General features: G+C 43.2%; 2 protein-coding genes across 4 annotated transcripts in view; one reads left to right on the top strand and one right to left on the bottom strand.

Annotated features, from left to right (window-relative positions):
* Positions 1-4,898, top strand: part of VSNL1 (visinin like 1) — a 52,624-nt gene extending 47,726 nt beyond the window's left edge. Inside the window, exon 3 of the mRNA XM_036497927.2 lies at positions 4,626-4,898. Within this exon, the coding sequence (XP_036353820.1) occupies positions 4,626-4,823 (198 nt within the window). The 3' untranslated portion in view covers positions 4,824-4,898. The remainder of the gene's footprint in view (positions 1-4,625) is intronic.
* A 5,316-nt stretch (positions 4,899-10,214) lies between these two features.
* Positions 10,215-26,001, bottom strand: part of SMC6 (structural maintenance of chromosomes 6) — a 72,140-nt gene continuing 56,353 nt past the window's right edge. For all 3 annotated transcript variants that reach the window (XM_058668250.1, XM_058668251.1, XM_004582849.3), the window contains 7 exons: positions 23,934-24,071; positions 23,068-23,213; positions 20,925-21,050; positions 19,810-19,915; positions 13,994-14,146; positions 11,683-11,780; positions 10,215-10,685 (listed from right to left, as the gene is read on the bottom strand). In XM_058668250.1, coding sequence (XP_058524233.1) covers positions 10,571-10,685; positions 11,683-11,780; positions 13,994-14,146; positions 19,810-19,915; positions 20,925-21,050; positions 23,068-23,213; positions 23,934-24,071 — 882 coding nt within the window. In that variant the 3' untranslated portion in view covers positions 10,215-10,570. The remainder of the gene's footprint in view (positions 10,686-11,682; positions 11,781-13,993; positions 14,147-19,809; positions 19,916-20,924; positions 21,051-23,067; positions 23,214-23,933; positions 24,072-26,001) is intronic.

The following is a 26,001-nucleotide window of genomic DNA, read 5'->3' as shown; positions in this document are numbered from 1 at the left end:
TCTTCTCCTGCCCTTCCCCTCAGCCTGGCTCTCCAAGGCTCCTTTCTCACCCCTTACCCTGCAGCTCAGCAAGGCCCTTCTTTCCATATCCTATGCAAATATGCCCCCCAACCCCACCCCAATGCAATCAAACCCCTCCCTGCCCTGCACATCTGGCACAGCAGAGTGTATGGTGGACTGGGAGCTCTGTGGAAGGACTCCTCTTGCTCACTGCTGTGCCCTCAGACTCTAGCAGGCACTCAGCAGTTGGAGCATGGCTCCCTGACTTGTGTGTGAATGTCTTAGAGTGAGTGTGTACCCATCCCTTGCAGCCACCATGGTAGTCAAAGGAGCGAAACTCGCTACTGGCTATAGGCAAGACCCAGGCTATTCTGGAGAGATGTTCCATCCACACCACGAGGGCTGATGTTCATGGAGTGGGCATCCCCATGTGAAAACTGGGCACAATGACACCACACGGTAGCCAAGACCCAAGTAATGCAAAGCCCTGGTGTCCAGCAGCCTGCTTACTCCATCGCTGGGCACATGAGAAAGCCCGTGGATGCCTCTGAAGCTGAGCTCCTCACTGATGCCCTCTGTGGGCCTCCCTCCTGCACTCTATCTCCAATGTCCACTCTCTCCCAACACAACTCACAAACCGATACCTTAGTTCTCTAGTTGTATCCATTTTATAAATCTTTCAATTTATTAGAAAAAAGAAAACATACCACCACTACACATGGGGTTTCATTTTGTCATCTTTCTCCTTTAATGCTGTATGTCTTCTACCTTCCTCCATTTGGCTCTTCCCAAGGTCTCTGTGACCTTCTATAAAACAGGCTTTTCCAAGTTTCTTCTCTTCCACTTCCTGCCATGTTTCCCCTCTGAGGATCAATCTCATCTTCCCTGAAGTCATCCTTGTTGGTGCCCTTTAGCTAAAGACCACTAACAACACATTTGCAAAGTTAAGCCTCTTGAGCTTGCACCTCCATGTAGGGAGGGAACAGTGGGAGGCAATTCTGTTAGAGGGTGTTGAGACTCTCTGGATCAGGACTTTGGCTGGGTGACGTTGCGAATGTGCAAGGAAGCAGGCATCTTCTGCCTGGGACTGTGTGCCGCCAGGGAGTAGGAACCTTTGGATGAGCTGCTCAAACTGGTGATGGCACAGCAGACACCCAGCGGGAAGCAGGGACGCGTGGCATTTTGCAGTACCATCAATGTTTTCTCTTTGACCAGACATCATTACAAAGCAGTGTTGGTTTTGTCTTGGTGATGGTCAGTTTTGTGAAATGGTTGTGAGGGCCAGGCAGCTCATGGTAGGACACAGCAGGCCCAGACAATGGAACCAGGCTGGCAGCACTTATCTCTTGGACTTGAGGAGTCTCCTGGCCTTTCTGCTTCTCTCCCTGGAGTCCAGCTCTCCTCATTTCCTCCTAACCATCATGCATGTTCTTGTAGGAGGCTTTTACGGACTGGGATTTTCCACCTGATTATAGGTCACATTTCTCAGTGACTTGGTGTGCCTCATAATCTTATTGGCATTTGGATGTTGTGACTGTTAGAATATGTTATTATGTTCTTTGTCTAGTGTGTGCGATTTGTTTTGGCAGGTAGAGGTGACATACGTGGTCACCCCAGGCTGGTTTTAGGGGTTGTCAGGGAAGATAGACTGGAAGGGGGTTCTTTTTGAGTTGGACTGTTTCCACTGTGTGCCCATTGTGGGGTCTGTATTGAGCAGCTCAGATAGTCAGTAGTCTCTGTTCTCTGGGTGGTAACTTGTCACAAGTGTGGTGGGATTATTCAGGTACAAAGGCATTTTAAGAGTATGAATGAGAAAGTAGTTTCAGGAGGGCTGGGTCCTAGAGCTCAGTGAGGTTTAGAGATGATGAGCCTGAGGAGCCATCTTTAAAGGTGATTGAGAAAGAATGGTCAGGAAGAGCCAACAAGACAGATTGAGACAGGTGTTTGCTTGAGCAGTCAAGACTCCGCTTGGGATGGCCACATCCTATGTGGCCATGTTGGGTTAGAGTCCTGGCTCCACCAGCTTCATGCTAATGTGCCCTCAGGGGGCAGCAGGTGATGGCTCAAGTAGTTGGGACACTGTTAGTCCCATGGGAGACCTAGACTGAGTCCTAGGCTCCTGGTGCAGTCTGGTCTACTTTCAGCTGCTTCAGGAATTTGGGGAGTGAGATAACAAGTAGATCTCTCAATGTCTCTCTTCCTGTTTCTTTCAAGTAACTGAATACATTTTCAATAAAAGACTGAGGAGTGCTGGACAAGAAATACAAGTTCCCAGAAGGGGGATGGGGGGGGAAGGAGCCTGCAATCAGCGATCACTACTGATGGTAGAACAAGCAGTAATAACTGGCATTTGGATTTGAAACCCCGGGATGACTGGCTGGTCAGGAGATAGCTTCAAGGCAGTGTGGGGTAAACCCCTAACTGGAGCACCCAGGGGGACAGGGCAGGGCAAATAATGAGCACAGAGGCCAGACACTTTGCCTGAAAAGAAAGAGGGTTGGACAGGTATCCTGTGGCTGGTTAGAACTACAGTGTTCCATAGCCCATGAGAAGGCTGATGGTTACGAGACCCCTCTGCGGTATTCCTCCCCTGTGCAGCCTGGTTCTCGGAGGAAGACCTAAGGCAGATTTGGAGAACTCTGCACAGCTCCCTCCTTCCTGGTCCTCCACCTCAGTGTTCTGGCTGACGCCACCCTCCCACTGACCTTGGCTTCCTGGAGTCTGTCCTGCAGGGCAGATCTGAGGCCTCCTCCGTGTACTGCAGTTCAGAAAGGCTTCTAGGCTGGAAGCTCGGGACATCGTTTTTGGCCCTTGTTCCTGGAACTGCAGTCAGATGTCAAGCTGTCTGGCTGCTTTTTGTCCAGGCTCCTGGTGTGCAGGTGGCCTGTTGTGGTGGGGACGTCAGGGGACATCTTGGGACTGAAGTCTGGAATGCAGGTGCCCTCATGGCCAGCACAGGGCCTCTTCCTGGCTCCCCAGTGGCATCTTCTCGCTGGTCGTTGCCTTGGGTAGTGGCCTTTTCTAAAGGTGCCTCCAGTTTCGTGGGTCCACCCTTAAAGATCTCAACACCCACCCCCTTCATCTTGTCTAATTATCATTCACTTTTTAAAAATAAGTTTAATGAATTGTAGTTTACACACCATAAATTCCACCCATTTTAATTCTACAATGTAACATTTTTAAAAGAGGTATGCAACCATCACCATAATCCAACTGTGGGACAGTCTCACTTCCCTGTAAGACCCCTGTGGCCCCCTGCCCGTTCCTGACAGGATTCAGGTACTGTTACTGTGCCTCCAGGACTTGGCTCTGAACAGCTGCTTTCTTCCTGAACTAATTTCTTTCGGAACTTAATGTTGGCGGCACACCTGGCTTGCCCGTCTCAACAGATTGCGAGTTCCTCCCCACGTGGGCCTCGTTCCATGTGCACATCCCCCAGGCTGCTGCTCCCTGACTGTCAGCTGCAACTCACCTTCAGTGTGTCGACATGGAACGCACTGTTTCTCTCCAGGATTCTTTGCCCAGCCCACAGTTCTTGACCTCCCCTAAAACCCACCATTTCTATCTACTTCCTCCTGCTGGAAAGCCAGAAGTCACAAGATTCACACTTACTTAGTTAAATCTTCTCTAATTGAAGTCTATTTAAGTAATCTTTAAACACAAATTCCGGTCATACTCATCTATAGAATCCTACGCTCTGCACCTTGTTTCTTTATTTCATCTTAAGAAAAATGGCCGTGGACCCAGTGTGATGGCTCAGATGCTAAATGCCACCTTGCAGGCACTGGGATTCCATATGGACACTAGTTCATGTCCCGGCTGCTCCACTTCCCATCTAGCTCCCTGCTTGTGGCCTGGGAAAGTCATAACACAGAAGACAGCCTAAAATCTCGGGACCCTTTACATGTGTGGAAGAGCCGGGAGAAGCAGTTGGCTTGGGATTGGCCAACAAAAGCTCTCTGCATCTCTTTCTCTCTGTAAATCTGCCATTTCAAGAAAAATAAATACATCTTAAAAAAAAAAAAGGCTGCAATAGCTGGACTGTGAGGCTGAAGCCAGGGGCCAGGGGCTTCATCTGGGTCTTCTAAGCACTTGGATCATCTTTTGTTGCTTTCCCAGGCACATAAGGCAGGAAGCTGGTTCAGAAGTGGAGCAGCCTGGACTCCAGCCATCACATACAGGATGCTGGCGTTGCAGGCATCAGCTTAACTCCCTACACAACCCTGGTTCCTTCAGTTTCATCTTCACCAGCACCACACTTAGTCCTCCTGCTGCCTGCTTTCCCCACATCCCACACAGCAGCAAGCCAAAAGGATGTTGTTTTCATTCAATAATGATTTACTAGAGACCTACTATGTGCCCAGCACTGTGCTAAGGCCTGAAGTTACAACAGTAAGTGTGGTTCACAGCTCCTAGATTGATACAACATACTCTCCAGTGGGAAAGATAAAGCAGCTACTGTAGTAAAATGTGAAATGTATTCAGACTGGTGTATGTGGGGGGCTATCAGTACAGGCTGCCACAGAAACTAGCACAGGGAACGAACCCTCTTTGGGAAAAGAGAAGTTGACGCTTGGAGGATGAGTAGGACCCAGTTAGGTGAATACCCTCCTCTGTCTCCCAAGGCTATCTACAAAATGGTGGGCACTGTGATCATGATGAAGATGAATGAGGATGGTCTCACGCCGGAGCAGCGAGTAGACAAGATTTTCAGCAAGATGGATAAGAACAAAGATGACCAGATCACACTGGATGAATTCAAAGAAGCTGCAAAGAGCGACCCTTCCATTGTTTTACTTCTGCAGTGCGACATCCAAAAATAAGGTGATGTCAGAGCTATGGACCGCACAAGTCTCAATGTCCCATTCAGTCTGCAGCCACACACACACACACAAATATTGCTTGGACTATCTATAAATGGACTTGCTTCTTGTGTTTGAAACACTTGTGTGCATGAGAATGTGATTTGCTAATGAATTTTAAAAGCATATATTATAAAATGAGACAGACAACCTGCCACAAAGTGATCCGTGTAATATCATTTCATAAAAAAAACCCCTCCTCCCTCCAAGCCTGGGCAGAAACGTGCTGCAGAGCTGTACGAGTTCTTGTACATGTCTTGCTGATGCTAGTGTCTCCTTGATTACATGTTAGTAGCACTGAGCCCCTCACAGCAATGTAACTCAATTATAAGCTGTGTTGCCATTCTCCTGTATAATAGTGCTGGCCGGCTGCACACAGGGGTCCTTGGCTCCCAAGTCTGGTCCACACATGACAGCTTCCATCATCAGTGAAGAGAAATGTACATTTGCATGCCTTTTGGGTTTGCCCTCATTCTGACCTCACTTGCATCCTATCAATCTGGAAAGAGCTGTGTTGGATGAATGCAGTATAAAACTTAAAAATCCTGCTAAATGACTCGGTAATTAAGTATATCACTCTCTATATATACAAAGACATTTATTGAAAGTAAAAACAAAGATGGAAGTGTGTTGATTTCTGCTTGAATTTTCAGAGGCTTTCAAAGAAATGGCAAAAAGATGTCCCGAATACACTGATAATGTTTAATTTCCCTGTACTTCTTTCAGATGTGTTAAATTTGAAGGTGGTATTAATAAGTCAAGGGTCAGCTAGCAACAACTTACTAACTCCACCCTTAAACTCACAACTCTGAAGAGTAAGTAACTTTCTTTTTATCCCAGCCCCCAAAAGAGGAACAATTCATGCGGCATAAGACACTTGAAGACAGAAGACCGTTCATTTTGGAAAACATGTACATCACAGGAAAATAGACCTTGTTTCTGTGCTACCCTTGTGCTGCTGACACTGTGTCCTGGGCCATGCGGAGGCACACTGCTGCACTCGGGGTCCTCAGAGATCAGCCAGTGGGACTGTACACTGCTTCCTGCCCTCCAAATCTCAAGGAAGCAGATTTTTATTTTTAATGATGGGACGAAACCCTGACCCTTTTGATCTTGAGAAACGAAGGCAGAGACGCCAGCAGAAGGGCTCGCACTCTCAGTTTCTGCATGCAGTGCTGCCCTCTAGGAGTCTGACGGTGGGAACAGCTACTCCTGGCTACTGAGCACCCAGTACCCAGACACGGCCAGGGTGACTGAGCACATGACTGTGCACTCTGACTTCTTCATGTAGCTAGTGGAGAGTGTCACACATCCCAGTGCTCCCTTCTTCCTCCAAGTACTCATTGGTGAAGGCCTTTTTGCTAAGTATTCTTCCTTCGGGCCAGGCCTGGTGTCATGAATGACACTAGAGAGCCAGCCCCAGAGATCCTTGAACCATTCCGTGAGAGGCTGATCAAGGGAACCTCACTAGCGGCACTTAGGATACCAAAGGGACCTGAAACTGTCAGTCCCCTGTGCTAACACTGTGTCCTGGTATCCTGTACCCCAAGCACGGGGAGCCCCAACTGTACACAAGGAGAAACTGGGGGGGGGGGCATCAGTTGTTCTAATATGCCTCCTTCAACCAACAAAGGTTGGGGTGGGTGGGGAGCAGAATGGCACTGGACTCATGCTTGGAGGAGTTCCCTCAGGACCAATCTCCATTGGTCACAGACGTGCAGCCAGCACCATTCCTGTGTGTTAGCTAATGATGGAGTAGAGGAGCAGTTGTTACACAGACACAAGTGCGAAGTGCAAGAATGACAGCAGAAAGCAGAGCAAGGTGGAGGCGGAGTGGGGTGACATGCGGTGGCTCTTGCTCTTGGCAGAAGGCTAACGAGGCGTTACCTGAGGTAGGACTTCCTCCTCCTAGGGAGGAGGTGAACCAAGCAGCTACCTGGGGAGCTTATGGGAAACACCTCCAGCAGAGCCACTAGCCCTTTCCAAGGAACTGGACTGTAAGCAACACCTTACTATGTACATGTTTTCATCCTTGCTGCTGGGCAGTGCAGCTGGTTAGAAGTCTGGCAGTGCTGACAAGAACCTGCCACCTGCCCTGTGACCCAGCCTTCTCACTCTTGGGCACATGCCCCAAGCAGTTCTCAGACAGCCACAAGGTGGTTTGACCCCGGAAGTCTGCGCTGGCTCTGTCTGTTGTGTGACTGTTGGATGCCACCCAGGGATGCTTCTACTGGAAGAGGTAAGCACGATCCAGTGGATGGCACACTCCACAGCCCCTGCAGACAGGGGGTACACACAGCAACATGGACACACTTCTAAAATACTGAATGGAGTAAAAGGAATAAAATGAATTGCACCATATACACACTTCACATATATTATTACATATGTGAAATACACATTCTCACAAAGAATCCCATTATTACATAAAAAGGAAATTCCCATTTTAAGGGTTTCTATGGTGGGGGAATGTTACTTACCATGTCACGGTTAACAACTCAACTCCAAAGCCTCTTGGCTTACACAATGTCACTCTTGCACATGAAGTCACAGGTCACACTGCAGATGGCTCCATGTGGGACCCGGGCTCCATGTGGGACCCGCAGCAGTGAGGTGGCAGTTGTCGTTGCAACAGGCCTGGGGCAGCTGGGGACTGACAGGGGATCTGTTCTCACAGTTTTCTCTGCAAGGGAAGGTCTGTGCTTCCTCACAGCACAGCAGCCTTGGGGCAGTCCCACTGCTCACGTGGTGCCTTGGGGAGCTGGGGAGCTGCAAGCTCTGTCATCTTTCTCATCTAGCCTTCAAAGTCAGGAAGTGTCACTCTACACTTGGTTGGTTACAAGTCACAAGCGTATCCATCTTGAAGAAGGGAGCTGGACTCCCTGCCGTCTCCGAGTGGGGCCGGAGACTGCCATCAGCGTCCTCAGCAAGCAATCTGTCGCAGTCTCTCTGCTGCCACAATCTGCGCTCCTTCCTTCACGATAAGTCACACATCTCACACTGCGGGGATTTCAAAGTCGGGGCCAGCCTTGGATGTCACTGTCCGAGGCTCCTCACATCTAACTGTTCAGGATGTGGCACACTGAGTCCCATTCTTGCTCCAAGGCAATGAACCTTTGCCCTGCACACACAATACTGCAGGCTGATGTAGGCTCAGAAGATCAGCCAGTACAACATATGCATTCCAGAAAGGGTTCAGTGAAAATGTTCATGGCAATGCTGAAATCCGTACCAACACAGCTTGTAACTTCTTTGTAAAGAGGAGTGGTTTTCTCAGTCTACTGCCTTCCATAAAAGTTTAAAAGTATAACTGCTTTTCATTTTATTCTGCATACTTGTCTAAGATGACACAATTCTTAAAAAAAAACCTAAAATAGATTTCCTATGTTTCAGCTTATCAAGTCCACTCCATTTTAAGAGGCTCACCTTGAGACTGCTATGGAACAGGAGCCCTGAGTTTTGTTGTTTACAGAGAGCATTTCCTTAGGTTGTAACTGAAAAGCTCTAAGAACAGCCTGAGGTACTGATCAACAATTTCACAGCCCCAGCTATTCCAAGTTGAAAAACAGTTTCCACTCGAAAGTCTGAGGATGAAAATGTCTTCCGCTTCCTTCCACGCACTTACCCATCCTCGACTTGGCCGCCCACCTTCCTACAGGCAGCTGGAGGCAGCAACAGGTCCTTTCCGTACTTCATCTAGACATCTCCTTGCTTGAACCATACGGCTCTCAGTCACATTTGCTATTATGCACATCGATGTATTATCAAGTTGATAAAATTTCCGCCACTCCACAACAGTCCTTTTTTCTCTCAAGTACAACAGTATTGTTTATACTTTTCTTATTTTTTTAGAAAAGGCATTCAACACAGTGCAACGAGCTTTGGCTTGTTTTGAGACCTGGTCTAGTTATCTAAAATCTGTTCTAATTCCTACTGCTATGTAGAAAATTACCCTAAAGATCAGTAGCTTAAAAAAGGTATCTCTCACTGGTTTCAGTGTGCCATGCAGACAGCTGTGGTGTGCTGTCTCCATGTGGTCACAGGGAGCCGGTGCGGCAGGGGCCTGGTACTGCTGAAAGCCAACCTGACTTCTCTCATCTGGAAGTCTTGGGACTTCCTCATGCGCTTTTTCCACACAGGCAGAGTAGGTTTCCACCTTATGAAGGAGCCTCAAGGAAACTGGACCGACCCCAGAGATGAGGGAAAGGCTACCATTTCCTCTCGTTGCCTTTTCTGACCTGCCTAGCCTTCAAGTCACCATCTATTGGTTGACAGTGAGTCACAACATGCCCAGGTAACGGAGAGTGAGAGGTGCATTTCCCAAGGTGAGGAACATGCGTGGCAGTGAACTACAGAGGCCCGGCTGGTCATCTACAGTCTGTGACGAGGACCAAGGATGGAGATGTCTCCTCCAAGCCTTACCAGGTAGGAAAACACCTCCCCAAATACACACATTCAAGTCCTACGTCATCAAAATGGCAATTTACATTACAACTGGTTTTCCTGAGACCAACCTTACAAGAATCTGTGTCAAATAATTCATGTTTTTCTACCAGATCTAAGGAAAGTGATCTGAGCTGGAAGAATGCTAGCAAGATAAGACTGGTTGTAATGTGCTGCTGCGTATGCTGTGGGCTAATGCTGTGCATCTGGATTTAGTGCAGACAAATCTGTGACGGGAGCCAAGTGGAAAACGCTTCCAATGTGGTGGTCATGTCACAGCATTAGGGCCTCCTCTGTGAGGACAGGAGGCCACAGAGGAAGGCGCTGCATGTCCCTGCTATAGGGGCCAGAGGATAATTCACACTGTTTTTAAACAAAACAATGGAAAAATATTCAAAGTTAAAAAAATTGTATTTGAGGTTACGATCATTAAATATATTCATGTTATCAAAATTATTGTCCTGTAAATGGCTTCTTTGTGTCACAAAGGTTTAATTTTACATAGAGCAATTACTTCCCATGATCTTAATCTTTTCAGAAAAAAGGTAGAGATGTATGCAATTGTTAGCAATGCCATGAAAACATTTCCTTTCCCCCTAAAAAAAAAAAAAAAAATTAAATTTCTGAGACTATCTGGCAGGCCTTGTAACTTAGAATCAAATAGAAAGAAAAACAGGAAGAAAAAACCCAGTTGCTGTGTAGGCCGATGCTGAAGGGGAGCCATGACCTGAGTGAGTACTGGACTCAGTCCTCACCCGAGACTCTCTGCAATACGCAGACTTCGCCACCAGGCTCCTCCCAGCCACCACATCCCCACCGGCTAGTGACAACAACTGAAAACGCACCTACCACATGACCCTGCCACCCCACTGCTGGGAACACGACATTCTGGAAAAGCCAAACTAAATGTAACCAGGTGCTTAAACTTTTATTTTAATTGTTACAAAATACTATAGAAATGAACCCAAACTAAACAGATATGTACATGTGCATATGTACAAAACTTTACTTCTGAAAAAGAAATCTATAAAAGTAGATGGTACGAAAAAACTTAAAAAGATTGAAAAACAGTACTATGAAACTGATTTCTCAAAACAAAGTAACAGTTAACTTGAAATTGCTGGTTGTACTTGCATTTCTAGGCTTCTCCACACATTTTACTGTAGCCAGAGATGTAAAGGAGTTTGTTTTATTCGAGTGTATCTCCCAGTCTCATTCTGTCATAGTTCAGAATTTTCATCCCTTTACAAACGCCGAGTTCCCTATCAGCTTTGGTCATCATCTTCTCCCTGAGTCACAGGGCGGAACGGCAACGTGCTCTGTCCTCTTTCTGGGTCAGACATCCGAAGAATTCTAATGAGTTTACTTGAAGGCAGGGAGCTAAAGGAAACAAAATAATTCAAACACCCAAGAAAGTTTTTACCCATTAAAAAATCTCTAATATTGCCACATGAAAATATAAATCTGCGTGACAGTTTATTATCTGCTATCAGTAGAGTTCTAATAATCTAAGGGATATGTAAGTTGAAATAAGGAAATAATTTGCTTTCATTTAAAAATAAAATATACCTTGCTAGTCAATAAGTTTTCGGCCAAGGAATTTCAATCACAAAACTCAATTTCCAATTACAAAACTCAATCTTTAAATGGTCACATGACCCCAATAAACACCAAGAGGCAGCAGAGGAGAAAGTTCTTTATCTACAAGTACTGCTATTCGTAAGTTTCCAAAACAGAGCTAAGAAGACAGAAACCATGAATTAGTCCAGTCTAAAAAGTAACTACTAAAATTCCACTAGGTGGCCAAGATAAACACAAAGGAGCAGATTCAAAACAAAAACAGTGACAGGTCTGGAGGCGCTTCCCATGGCTTTCAAGTCGTGGCCAGGGATGCCACATCCCATTTTGGAGTACCAGGTTCGAGCACTGGTTCCTCTGCTGCTGATCTGGCCTCTTGGCAGTGAGCACCTTAAAAGAAGCAGATGGCTGCTCAAGCGTGTGGGTCTCTGACAGCCACACGGGAGACCGAGGTGGGGTTCTGAGCTGCTGGACTGGCCCGGCCACAGCCTAGCTGCTGCAGGCATTTGGAGAGTGAATCAAACGATGGAAGATCATACTCTCCCCTTCAAATAAAATGAAAAATAAATATTTAAAAAATTGAATCAGCATTTTTTCCAGCTGCAAAAGACAGACAGACAACACAAGCAAGATTTCAAATATCTATAACAAAGAAAAATAAACTAAAATCTCCAGATCCAGCACAGAAGCTAATTACTTCCCATTGGTCAATTATGCCTGCGCAATAACAAGATTACACAAGATTTCTTCCCTTGATATGTGTAAGTGTGTTTGTAAACAGAAAGCGTTTTAAAGTTACCTCATGCTTTGAGGCGTAAGCAAGATAAATTGTCTAAAACGCTGGGAATCTGCCATCTTAAGTATCATGTCCATTGCAATTCTCCTATTAACCATATCCTGAAGAGTAAAGGAGAAAATCAGAATCATGTCAGTGGCATTTCTACAAAAGCAGCATGCTGATGGCTGGTACCAACTCCAAGATTTTCATACAGGGATCTTGCAATGTCCTGATCCATAGTATCAAGAAATTCATACAGTAAAAGCAAAGACAATATCAACACTATCAGAGGAAAATGATTGCAGAAACATCTGCAAATATTCCAGGTAAAATCTATACTCAAATATAATACGGCCCTTTCTTCAAATATATAGAACAATCAGATTCAAATGATGCAACCACATGTAATAGAACCCATAAGCTTCTGAAAGAGAAAAAAAAACTTGTTCAAGAAATAGATCTGAACTGCAAGATAGGCAGGTGAGAAGACTGCATATTGACATTTTGGGCAAAAACACTGCATGGCAAGAACAATAATCTTTTCTGATTTGTGAATTAGCTTTGAAGCCATTTCCCATCAGAGGAATCTTTAACCCATCTTGAGTCATGGGGCTTAGGAAAAATTTTATATGAAGACTAAACAGCATTTCCTTAGTAGGGGTCAGGCAGGAAGATGCCATGAATACAATTAAGACACAGTTGGTGATCTCAAAAAGGTTATAAACTGATAGAAACCATAACAATGCATAACAACGTATTTCATAATATGAAAACAGTAATAAACATCAGGAGTCGGTGTAAGGCAACGCCAAGGAAGCTGTGAGAAGTTCCCAGTCAGCTGCCGATCCTACACGGCAGGTGCTGTGGCTGCTCACAGGAGGCTACGGCAAGGGGACAGGTCAGCCAAGTCTTGAAAAGGTATGTTGAGTTTGACACAGACTGAAATAAGAGCACACCTGACTGTGAACTGCTCAGTACAGCTGAGAAAGCAAGACTCTCTCCTGAAAAGCCCGAGTCAGGCTGGAGAATGAAATGTTCATGTTACAAACAACAACAAACTACTGAAGGGTGTAAATGTGACGAATCACTCCAATTTATTTCACAAATATTGGAGTTCCAAGTCAGGGCAAGAGGATGCCACAGTGAGCAACAGGTGAGGAGAGTTAAGAGAACAGACACCGCAGAGTCACTTAAGAGAGGAGCAGAGGTCAGATGTAGTGTAAATAGTAAGATAAGAAGAATCAGATGCACCCCAGTTAACGACGGGGCTAGTCAACAGCACCTGCCATTAATTAAGGGGAAGGATTCAGGAACAGGAAGTGACTTTTCAAAACTCTGACCAGGAGAGGGCATCTGGAATTAGAACACAAGGGAAATGTCCGGATGCGGTGCTTCCAACTTGGCAGGTGCTCACATGCAGGGAGTGGTCTGGGACTTGGACGTGCGGACAGGGGACACGTAGAATACGAGCTATCCAGGAGTATCAAGAGCAGCGTAAGAAGCCAACAAAGGCTTCCACCATGTATGGGAGTCAGTGTGGCAGACCAAACACAAGGACTAAATCACAGTGACACCAGAAAAAGCAAGGTAGAAAACATCTGTGGCGCAAAACACCCCGGAGACAAAAAGGAAGATCCACAGCTCATTTATGACTTTTGTTAAACAAGCATGGTAGGAGTGGTTCAGTCTACACTCAGATTACAACGGATGGTCGCATCCATTATACAAAGACAGAAAGAGAATAATGAATTGCTCGTAAGAACTCAGCAAGTGCCTGCAGTATAGGCAAGACTGCTAGAACCCCATACAACGCTGTGAGGCAGGATGCATTAGTTATCATGTTTTATGGACACCAAGAGCTCCAAAGGATAAATGCTTGCTTCAAGTTAGCTGGATAACTGCTGGCAGAAGTAGGGCTCCAATCCTAGGTTTCAATGTCAAAGTCAAGTGCTCTTGAAAAAAGTGTGGCTGTGAAGGAAGAGACAGCTACATAGCAGCTAAGAATTACTCAAAGCAAGGGTGATGAACTGGTTGTTGGATTCTGTGTGGAAACAGGAAACTTGCTGAACATATTTATGGGTTGACAGAGACAAGCTAGGGGAGAAACTAAAGGCAGTGTAAGGTTACTGACGCTGGCAGAGAAGAGATGGGATCAAGACAGGCCCTGCAGAGCTCAGCATGACAGCAGGGAAGAACCCCTTCTCTGCTCCCCCCGCAAGTCAGACCAAGTGCCAGGGCAGGGTCTCCACTGCCATGGCTGAAATGAAAGGAAGCTCGTGCTTCTTCTGAAACACATGCTTCACACAGAGCCAACTTCGAATGTTAACCATACCATGTAGACGTCAAACTCGTCTAGGCATCTGAAGGGAGACTCCGCGATGGACCACAGGGACAGGATGAAGCACACGGTGGAGAAGGAGCGCTCGCCCCCCGACAGGGCACGCATGTCGTTGAAGGCCGCTTTGTTCCCTTCCCCAGGCTGGACCTTTAGCGAACGAGGGTAACAGGCAACAAAAACAAGCACAGAGAAAGGCAGTTAAATTCTTCTCAGTGCAAGCTAAGCAAGAGGAGGCTTACAGTTACGCAAAGGAAAAAATAAAATCATTTAGTGATGTGGAAATGGGATCTATTACAGTGAAAACACAGCAAAAGGGAACCACATCTGTATTAATAGTGCTTTTCAGTTTACTGAGAATCCAACTGAAAGCTTTGTCTCATCATTTCTGAATTTAAAATACCAAAACCTAGACGTTTAACAGAAGGGCCAATGTTAATCAAATACTACTAATCAAAATAAGAAATTTAAGTCAATTCTAAAATTTTAGTAGTTGCAAACATTCAAAAGTACTGAGGCGATTTGCTACTTGAATTATAGTGACATCTAGTGGTCATGCCACTTTAGAAGTAATTATAGAAGCAAAAGTCCAAAAGACCCAGGGTCAAACTGAAGACGCTTGCACTGGCCAAACTACAGCATAAATGGATTGACACAAAAATATCTTTAAAAAGTGCTTCTACAGTAAAAAAAAAAAAAAAAAAAAAAATCCAAAATAGACAGGTATGAAACAAGGTGGAAAAACAGCACCTACCAGTTTATGTTAGCTTCTAATATTTTCAAGCCCATTATTTAAAAAAATTATGCTGCTATCAAGAGAACTTTCAATTATTTTGTAAAATATCCTGAACATTTTTGGCGTATCTTTTTGAGGATATACCCACCAAGTTTCTTCGGATTATATCCAAGTGGAAGGACTCTGCCATACACTGACGGGTTTTTAAACCAGTTCCACTGATTTCCCATCTTGGCCAATCCAGTAGTCAGTCTTGTATCTGAGTCCCCCTAAGCGGGGTGTGGTGAGAACTCACTGTGGAATCTGTGTGTCTCTGATGACTAAGGATCCTGAGGACTTGTCCTATGTTTAGTCACTAGTTGGCTATTTTAATTCATGAAGTTCTTAAGTCTTTTGACCCTTTTTAAGTGTGCTGTTAGTCTTCCTAGTATTTACTATTTTAAAAATTCTCTATGCCTTTATATATATATATATGTATATATATATTTCCCAATGTGGCGTCTCTTCTCATTCTTAATTCTTTCAGATTAAGAGAATTTTAATGAAGTCCATGTTAGCTTTCAAGCAGGTTATTGCTTTTGTGTTCTGTTGAAAATCTTCATAGAAGTACCTGAAAATCTTCTCTTCTGGAAGTGTTCATTGTACACTTTTTCCTTTATGTCTCTGATCTTTTTTTTTTTAAGATTTATTTGTATTGAAGTCAGATATACAGAAAACAGAAGGGACAGAGAGGAAGATCTTCCGTCCGACGATTCATTCCCCAAGTGGCCACAACAGCTGGAGCTGAGCTAATCTGAAGCCAAGAGCCAGGAGCTTCTTCTGGGTCTCCCATGCAGGTGCAGGGTCCCAAGGCTTTGGGCTGTCCTTGACTACTTTCCCAGGCCACAAGCAGGGAGCTGGGTGAAGTGGGCACCAGGATTAGAACTGACATCAAGAGGGGATCTTGGCAGGTGCAAGGTGAGGACTTCAGCCACTAGGCTACCATGCCAGGCCCTGATCAATCTTTAAATATCCTCTGGGCATGTCAGGTAGGTAGACAAGGCTTGTTCACTTTTATTTTTTCAAAAGCATGCGTAACAGTTAGCCAACCAAGCTATTCCTAAGCAGACTGCTGCTCGCCCCAGGAGTACGTCACTAACCAGGCAATGCCTATGCACGGTCAGAGTGAGACTAGCTACTGTTTTAGTGCTTCTGAAACCTGGGCCTTTGAGCCTCCAATTCCTGCTCTTCTATCTTTATTGTATTCTTCCTATCAGAATTTATAAATACCTTTGTTTTTCTACCTTCTGGAGATAAAACTTGATAAGACCATTTATGTTCAGCTTTCTTTTTCACAAATATATGGTCTTGGACCTGGAAATTGCCTTCTAAGAAATCTTATGGGTGTATCTTGCAATTTTTTTTTAAAGATTTATTTTTATTTGAAAGGGATATTTACAGAGAAAAGGAGAGATTGAGAACTCCCATCAGCTGTTTCACTCCCAAAATGGCCACAACAGCTGGAGCTGGGCTGAGCCAAAGCTAGCAGCCAGGAGCCAGGAGCTTCTTCCAGGGCCCCATGTGGGTGCAGTCCCACGAATGTGCATCAGCCTGGGCTGCTTTTTCAGTCCATAAATAGGAAGCTGGCATGCCAGGGCCTGAAGGTGGAGGATGTGCTTGTTGACAGTTTGGTCCAAGGATTTTTGGTGCATTTTTATTGTTTGGAGCAAAACAATCTTGTTTCCATTTCTCTTCCGATTCATGGGTTATTTAGACACGTGCTGCTTAGCTGTCTAACACCCGGGCTACTTGCTGCTACTTCTATTTCATTTTATCTGACATTGCACTCAGTAATGATTTCAATCTTTTGAAATTTCTTGAGATTTACCCTATGGCTAGGAGTAGTGTCTGCTTTGGCAAATGTTCCACACAGACACAACTCCAAAGAATCTACAATCTGTGGTAACTGGTGTGCTAACTTTTGACTGCTGCTTGATTATCAGTTTATGAATCTTTCCAACTGAAGTGTCAATTCTGTTTTGCATTTTAGTTCTTCCTACTTCTACGCATTTTGATGCTGTTATTAGGTACAACACATTTTCAATAAGAAATGCCTCTTTTGGGGCCCGGCGGCGTGGCCTAGCGGCTAAAGTCCTCGCCTTGAACGCCCCGGGATCCCATATGGGCGCCGGTTCTAATCTCGGCAGCTCCACTTCCCATCCAGCTCCCTGCTTGTGGCCTGGGAAAGCAGTCGAGGACGGCCCAAGGCTTTGGGACACTGCACCCGTGTGGGAGACCCGGAAGAGGTTCCTGGTCCCGGCATCGGATCCGCACGTACCGGCCCGTTGCGGCTCACTTGGGGAGTGAAACATCGGATGGAAGATCTTCCTCTCTGTCTCTCCTCCTCTCTGTATATCCGGCTTTCCAATAACAATAAAATCTTTAAAAAAAAAAAAAAAGAAATGCCTCTTTTGGTTTTTCATAATTCTTGCATAAAGTCTGTTTCGTTATTAATATAGCTCACCAAATGTATTTTTTCTGTCCAGTCTGCTAGTCTTATTTTCAATCCAACTCTTTGTTCTATCTATGCTTATGTAATAACTGATGTATCTATGTTTAAGCCATCCAAGTTGTTACATGTTCTGTTTTCCTCTCTTTTGCTACCATTTGAGTATTTCTCCATCTTTTCTTACTATACACACACACACACACACACACACACACGTTTTTCATGACATGGTTCCATAAGTGCAGGGATTTAACCTTCTACCTACCCCAACTCCCTCCCCTGCTGCTTTCCCCCGTATTATTACAGTCCTTCAGCAACAGCCCTAAGTCCAACTATCGGTTATTTATGCATATCATGGCATTGTAAGTATACACAATGTGAGAAAACCTGCTAACCTACCGCCAAGATATATTTTACAGTTTCATTGGTAGTTCTCCTTTTATTCAGGAGTAGAGATGCATACTGCAGTTTATCTTCAATTGGCAGTATGCTAGTCTCCATTAAACAGTTCATCTACGAGAATACATGTATATTCATGTTTACCCATCCATCTATTTAACTTGTATTTTGCATGAAGGTTGCCTTTTATCAGAGACAACATATGTGTGTCCTTTTGAGATTGGCTTATTTCACTAGCATAATTGTATCTGGCTGGGAACATTTTGTTGCAAATGGCAGAATCTCATTCTTTCTAATGTCTCAGTAGTGTTGCACTGAGTAACTGTACCAGTTTCTTCAGCCATTTGTCTTTCATTGGGCATCTGGGTTGTTTCCACGTCTTCACTATTAAAGATCAGACCTGCAACCCTGCATTGATTAGCAGCATTCTGAGTATTTCTCTTCACCATTCCTTTCACGTGGTCATCACTACTTCTTTATACATTCTTCGCAATTCTTCAGGAGTTATGCTAGAGACTGCAATGCATACCTCTAATGCATCAAACTTAAATTAGGATGAACATTACCTCTGGAAAGTGCCAAGAAGCTTATTCAGTTTTTTGCAAAGGTATACTTTACTTTTGTATCTCATAAACTCAAGACACACTACTGCGGGACCAGTCATAGCTATTTATATTTAACCACGTATCTGCCATTCACAGTGCTCTCTGTTCCTTTTGTAGTTTATTTCCATCTTATATTTCTTTTATATTAAGACATTTCTTTGGTTTCTTTTCACAGCATATGAAAGCAGAATTTCTTCCATTTTGGCTTGTGTGAAAACTAAAGTGTTTCATCTTCATTTTTGAAAGATAATTTTGCTAATTACAGAAGAAAATTTTTATTTATTTATTTCTTTAAAAAATCACAGGGACAGAGAAAGATGGAGATAGGGAGCTCTTGCATCTGCTGCTCCAAATGGCTGCAGAGCCAGGTCTGGGCCAGTTAAAGCCAGAAACCAAGAGATCCATCTCTGACTTGTGTCACAGGGGTCCAAGTGTCAGACGGAGCACCTTTTGCTGCTTTCCCAAGTGCATTCGCAGGGAGCTGGACCAGAACCAGAATAGCTGGGATTCTAACCGACCTTGTGATATGAGCCTGATTTGCTGTCCACAATGCTGCTAGTCCCTCTACTTACACATTTCCACATAGCACTTACTAGAAACACAATCCTTTAACATTCTGAAGCCCGACAGGTGATATATATTCTTCACAACTTGTTTTAAGGTCTTCTTTAAGTTTTATAAGTACTCACTGGGAAGTACTGCGTGTTTTTTCTTGTTACTGAAAGATTACCTCTTTGTTAAGGGTTTTCAGCTATTTGACCATTTTGTCCTCAACAACAATTGTTTTTGCACTTAACTCACTTGGAGATTTCTGGATCTGAGTTGACGTATTTATTTTGAAAAATTTCAGTCACTATCTCTTCAAATATTTTTTGTTTGTTTTTTGTTGTACACTGTATGCTTCTTATCTCTTAAGATCTGCTCAATGGTGTCACATCTATTTTGATGTTACTGAATTTAGGTATTTTCATTTGAATTGCTCTGAATTCTGCTAATTATGTCTTTTGTTGGCTGTTAAATACATTCCATGAGTTGTGCATTTCAGATACTCGAATATTCGTGAATTCTTCTTAGGAGATCTCAAATCTGTTTAAGTTCTCCATTATTTTTTCTTTTTTTGGGTCTATTAATGGACCACTTCAAAGTAAAGGCTGCGAAGGCTGACTCACGAAGGATGGAGCCTTTTTGGCTTCCTAAAGTCAGATTACAGATCAAAGAGTTTACCTAATGCCCCACATAACTCAAAAACACTGTGTAAATCATAAAAGAGAAAAAAAATCCAAACCGCCCCCCCCAAACCCTGTGCAACAGAAAGATTAGGAAAAACATTTGTCACTGAGGACAAAATTCTCAATTACTATCCGACAAAGATAAAATGGTTGTGGGGGGAAAATACTAAATAGCAGTTTTATTCAAAACGTTTAATTCAATTTTCAACATGTTGGCAAAGGCTGTTCTACATCTCAAGAAAAACTTAAAAATATGTATCTTTTGCTATCCAAAGACAACAGGTTAAAGTTTATTAATGTTTCATCAAAAGAAGGAGCTTATATTCGTAATATCAGACATATAAAGAAATACTTACTGAAATGGTAAGAGTTTCATTTTTATGGTCAAAATTCATTTTTCCACAATAGGCTCTCTGAGACAGTAAGTTGTCAAAGTACAATTTGCATCGTAAAGTCAAACACCTGGAAGTAAAGAAACAGACCACATTGAAAAGGCCGGGAAGTGTGTACCCAAAATGCTTTAACCAGACAGTAGCACGTGACCCATTGCCGTGCGCCGTGCTCATTTCCATCCTCACATTTTTCTCAGTTCATTATAAAAACACCTACATCCCACATTCACTGTACCCCATTATAGCAGGTGAGCTACATGAATACATCAATAAAAACTTTGTACTATATCCTAACAGAGATACACATCTTGTGTTTAAGATGAATGGAAAAATGCTTGTTCAATTTGCTTGTTTCCTCCCAGATTAGGTAGCACAAATGGCTTACACAGAGCCAGGAAGGGCTGGTAAGCCTCTGGCTCATGTGAAAATTCACAAGCCTGGCAGAGTCCTTACACAACACTAGCTCAGGTAAACACTGATACTGCCCCACGTGCACCCAACAAAGCTTAAAAACAACCTCAAAAGGAGAAAATTGAGTCCTATTTGCTTCATGTACTAACAACACGATTGACACAGCCAATAAACCTGAAACACATTTCAAAAACCAATTCACAAATATATTTCTCTTTTTAGTTTTATCTAATTTGCCCCATATATGCTAATCACATGCTTGCTACATCTCAGGCACAGTCACAGGCCTCGGAGCTAAAACAGTGCACACACAACAGAGCTCCGCTGATGGAAGCACACACTGTAGGAATCCGTGGATAACCAGGTGATGCTGTCCAACACTCCACCTCCCCCAGCTTCGGCTCTCCAAGTCCTGAATTACATCCTCCCACTGCCTAGTTTGGTGTTAAACATTGGTCTCCCTGGAGAACAATCAATGCCCAACAGTGAAATAGACTACTTCAGCATGACTCTTGTACAACCAATTGAAGCAATCAACAGGCACTTCTGAGTCTACAGTTAAGTGCATCATATAAAGCTCTTCTAATTTTACTATTTATAAATAATAATACAAAAACAAAGAAAATACATAAGTGTATAATACTTGGCAATATTTCTAACGCACTTACCTTCTAAACTGTTGATACGTTTTGTACCTATGGGTCATGATTTCTTCCAATAATTTAATAAACCTTTTTAAAGTCCTTACTTTATTATCCAAGTCAAGATAGGTTTCTCTGGCCTCTTGGTATTGCCTATGTTATGAACAAATAGTAACTAAATAAATGCCATCCACAAAAGTCTAGGAACAGCATAACAGCCAATATATGTAACAATAAAGAACCTAGGGAGGGGCTCGGCAGCGTGGCCTAGTGGCTAAGGTCCTCGCCTTGATCCCATATGGCCGCTGGTTCTAATCCCGGCAGCTCCACTTCCTCTCTCTATCTCTCCTCCTCTCAGTATATCTGACTTTGTAATAAAAATAAAATAAATCTTTTAAAAAAAAAAACCAAAATAAAGCACCTAAGCCTAAGAGTAGCCAATTTCATACACTCTCAAGGGTAAAAGGTGGCCATGGAAGGAGACAGCGCTCACCCAGCGAGGAAGGAACACAGCCCCAAACCTAGAGAAGGCAGAGCAAGTGCTTGAGCAAGCGCCCCCATGAGGGTCCAAGGGGCAGATTTGGAAAATGACAGCAAACACGTATCAGGCTCTCCTCAGAGAAGGGGTCAAAACAGGAGAGAGGCTCCCTTCAGTGAGAAGTATCAGTGAGGAAAGGGAGCAGGAGTATTTCAGGATGTGTATTATAACAACTTTCCAAGAGTTTCTATTTTTAAATTTATAATGATCCAAAGGTGGCTGCAATGAACTGAGCACACAATTTTTCTCATTTTGGATTATGCAGCAACAAAATTACTTTGTCAAATAAAATTTTAAGAAATATTTTGACGTAGACTTCCTAAATGCTTCTCCAGAAAGACATTAATACTAGAACTAATATGTTTTCTACACATGCTTTTCGCTATGGATTATCTTAATCTCCATTATCACCCTGTCAGGCATTAGAAGTGTACTCATTTTGTAGATGAGGAAACACAAATTCACAAATAATTTCCAAAAAGATGCGGCAGGCAGAACTGCAACTCAAAAAAAGGAATTCCTCCTTCAAAATCTGTGCTTGGGCCCGGCGGCGTGGCCTAGCGGCTAAAGTCCTCGCCTTGAAAGCCCCGGGATCCCATATGGGCGCCGGTTCTAATCCCGGCAGCTCCACTTCCCATCCAGCTCCCTGCTTGTGGCCTGGGAAGGCAGTTGAGGACGGCCCAATGCATTGGGACCCTGCACCCGCGTGGGAGACCCGGAAGAGGTTCCAGGTTCCCAGCTTCGGATCGGCGCGCATCGGCCCGTTGCGGCTCACTTGGGGAATGAAACATCAGACGGAAGATCTTCCTCTCTGTCTCTCCTCCTCTGTGTATATCTGGCTGTAATAAAATGAATAAATCTTAAAAAAAAAAAAAAAAAAAAAAAAACCTGTGCTTCAATTACACAAAAGCTTCTATTCTCAGATTTGGAATATTGGTTTATTAAATTTTACTCAGTTTGTTGTACTTAGTTTCTAATTATTTTGATTTGTATTTCTTTGACTACTTGTGAAGCTATATATTATCATCTCTGTGAATTTTAGAAAGACAATTTATGTTAAAATGTCATGAGTTTTTAATAATTCAGAAGTTAATTGTTAACTGTTAATAACATGCTTATACTTGAACTAAAACCATCTGCTATGGTTATTATTTCATCACAGCTTAAAATTTTAATTTTTAGTTAATTGTTTTATGTGAAATGCAAGTGACGGGGCATGGAACGGAGAAAGAAAAAGAGAACGAAGCAGAGAGGGAGGGGAGGAGGGAGAAAGTAAAGCAGGGAGAGAGAGACAGAAAGCAAGCAAGCAAGCAAGCAAGCGAGTTCCTTCTGCTGGTTCAGCTCTAAAGCCCGGCAGCAGCCAGAGCTGCACCTAACTGACGCCAGGGCCCGGGAGCCCGGCTAGGCTTCTCAGTTGGCAGCGACAGCATCTGCACCAGCAGAAACCCGGTGCTCGGAGCGCAATTTTGACTTGAACTTGTCCTTCCAGTGTGGATTTGGGGCATCATGTGATGCATCTTAACTGGTATATCAAATGCTCAGCCCAACCTTAATATTTTTTCAGTTTATTTTTTATGTGTTAAAAAGATTCATGGATAACATAATAAAGCAGAACAGCTGCCAACCACATACCTCATTATTTCCTCCCGATCTCCATGACTAGCATGTTCTGCTTGTATCTTTTGTCTTAATCGATTAATTTCTTTGTCTAGAATTGATGCAGATTTTTGTACTTCTATCCGCTCTGGGCAGATTTGTCTTGCCTGTGACATTTTCTCCTAAGAAAATAGATGTTAACTATCTTTAAAAACTCTTCTTTGATTTGACAACATAGTATTTGTGCCAAAATATGCAAAGTAAAATTCAGAGCTGAAGAAATACATTTTAATTATCCAACATCAACATTATTACCTAAGTTTTATACTAAGAACCCAATCCAAAGTCTTTATAATGCTATAAGAGAAAACTATGCAACACTGCACAATTTATGATGTGTTCGCAACTTTTCAGTGAAAATGTTACAGAAGTAGTTAAGCAAAGCTAGGCACTTAGGGCTCTACAATCAGACACAGCCTTACAGCAGCACCCAAACGAAAACCAAGAAGCTTTGTGTCTGCAAAGGATCTAAAAGTGCAAAGTACTACTACAGACGGTATTTATTTTATATTCACAACATCCCGTATTTACAGCTATCAATAAGAATGGTACTAGGAACTAAAACGGAAGCAAGCACACACTCAGGAAAGGCTGCCTCATCCTTACTCCACACCGGTATCCACCTGCGAAGCTGCGCATCTAAGGAGTTATGTCAGATCAAGAGCAGGATGTGGTCTCAAGGATGGGACTGCTGCAGCATTGCTAGCTAAGTCCCATTCTTAAGCTCAACACTTGTCACCACTCCCGTTTCTGGAAACATGGTGTTAGGCAAAACACACTTCAATAATCATGACTAAAGTCATAAACAAGATTATTTGGGGGAAAAAAAAAAGGTGGATGACCTCTAGTTCCTTTTCTTTCAATTCTAGTTCTCTTTTCTTCTTCTTTAAGGTCTCCAAGTGTTCCTTTTGTTTCTCTTCATAATGCTGTTTTCCTCGTTTTTGATTATCCACTTCAGAATCAGCAAGGTTTAATTCATCCTGTTTCAATCAAGCCAAAATAATAAAGAATGCTTAAAAAGCACTTGCAACCAAGTACAAAACTAGTTAGCAAATCAAAAAAGTTCCCAGGACTACGTTGCTTGAGAAACATGTGTTAATACTTCATATTATGTGTCTGAATAAAAGAAAGCTGCTTCCAAAATCAGTAAAACATGTTACAGGAGCACAAGCTCAGACTAACAGTTACGAGGCCTGCACCCTCCTGGAATTCAGGAGTTTGTTAGCTCTGGCTTTTCTCCAGCGTCCTGATAATGCCACCACCCATGCTGGTAGTATGGAAGCTACTGGGCTCCTACCATCCAAATGTGAGACCCCACAGATTATACTCATGGTTTGGCCCAGCCCAGGCTTGGCCCTGTCCCTGTCACTTTTGGGGAAGTAAACCAGAAGATAGGAGTGTTCTGTTTCTTTCTCTGCCCTTCAAATAAATAAAAGTTCGAAACACACCATATTCAAATTCTTACATGAAGTTTCTGCATACTGTAATACCTCCAATTTTATTTTGGATAACAAAGTAATTTTAGGGGAATTCATATTAGCCTTAAAAATTAAAGCATTGTTAAGCACAAAGCCTATCTTGAGCTGATGCTCTGCTTGGCTCCTGACTACAGCTGTCTGCAAATGCAAAGCCTGCAAGGGGGTGCTGATGGCTGCAACGGCTCATGTCTCTCGCTGTGTGGAGATCGGCACTGAGCTCCCCGTCAGCCTCAGCTCCTCCTGGCTCTGTCAGGAGCATCTGGAGATGAACCCCTGAAGGGGAGCATCTAGTCTGTCACTCAAAAAACAAACTAAACTTTTCAAAAAGAAAAACATTAAGTGTGGGATAAAGCAATCTTTTCTTTACGGTAAGGGTCATGTCCCAACACTTCCAGGGAATGTCTGGAATCACAGATATTACCAAACTACACAGTAGGAGCCTTCAGAAAGTTCATGGAAAATTTATATCATGAAAAACCTACACATGAATTCCCAAAGTTTTTGAACCAAATAAACACCTAATTTTCTTGATTTTCTTTTTGTAATGCAGCAGCTATATATAGGTTAAACTTACAAACTTAAAAATACGCAAAAATAATTATTAGAAATCATAATAATACAACTGCAGTAATAGTTTAGTAAAAGCTGTTTCTCAAGTCAAGACATTTTTCAGACTGAAGTTACTCACAAGGAACTAAAACTGTATTAAGTGGACAATTATAGGTAATTTTAGAAAACGTGCAACGTACAGGACCAGCAAGTGAATTGTGAATGCCCAAAGACAGAGGGCAAGGAGTACAAAGGAACATGAGGAGATTCACAGGCCGGGGAGGGCATCCCACTTCTGATTTGTGGTCCTGGTTTCACAGACTTTACATGCTTAAAGTCATGTTACACATTTATAAATATATTTCCTGCATATTATCTCAACAAAACTGTTTTAAAGAGGCTCCTGACTTAAGAGCCACAAAGCGATCATTACAGCAGATTAAAACGGCTCAACTTCTGTAGTCAGAGATGCTACAGTTAGATGATATAGTTTCTGAAGCAGAATGGTTAATCATTCATGTTTCTAATCATTCTCTGCAATATCTGAATTGTTGCAGGGAAACAACTGACCTCTGCACGGAATCGAAGCAGTATCACATGTGTCAGGATTCATTTATACTGGCTACTTCTTCCTAGCACCTTGGGAACAGAACCACTAAATTTGAAAAATACGATGAGAAGAACTACAGGCGTTGGTTTCCCTTCATTCACATTTACTATGGCTCTTCAATATGTCTGCAGATGTTTTATAAACTTCCAAACTGTATGTTACCCATTTTAAAACTAACAAGAAACCAACAATATGTTACCTAATCTACAGATAACAAATCCCTTTCTCAGGCTCAATGTAGGTCCCACTTTCTATCCAGTGAAGTTTCATTTA

This window comes from Ochotona princeps, chromosome 8 (genome assembly GCF_030435755.1).
Source record: "Ochotona princeps isolate mOchPri1 chromosome 8, mOchPri1.hap1, whole genome shotgun sequence".
Lineage (NCBI taxonomy): Eukaryota > Metazoa > Chordata > Mammalia > Lagomorpha > Ochotonidae > Ochotona > Ochotona princeps.
This window is presented reverse-complemented; position numbering and strand designations above follow the sequence as displayed.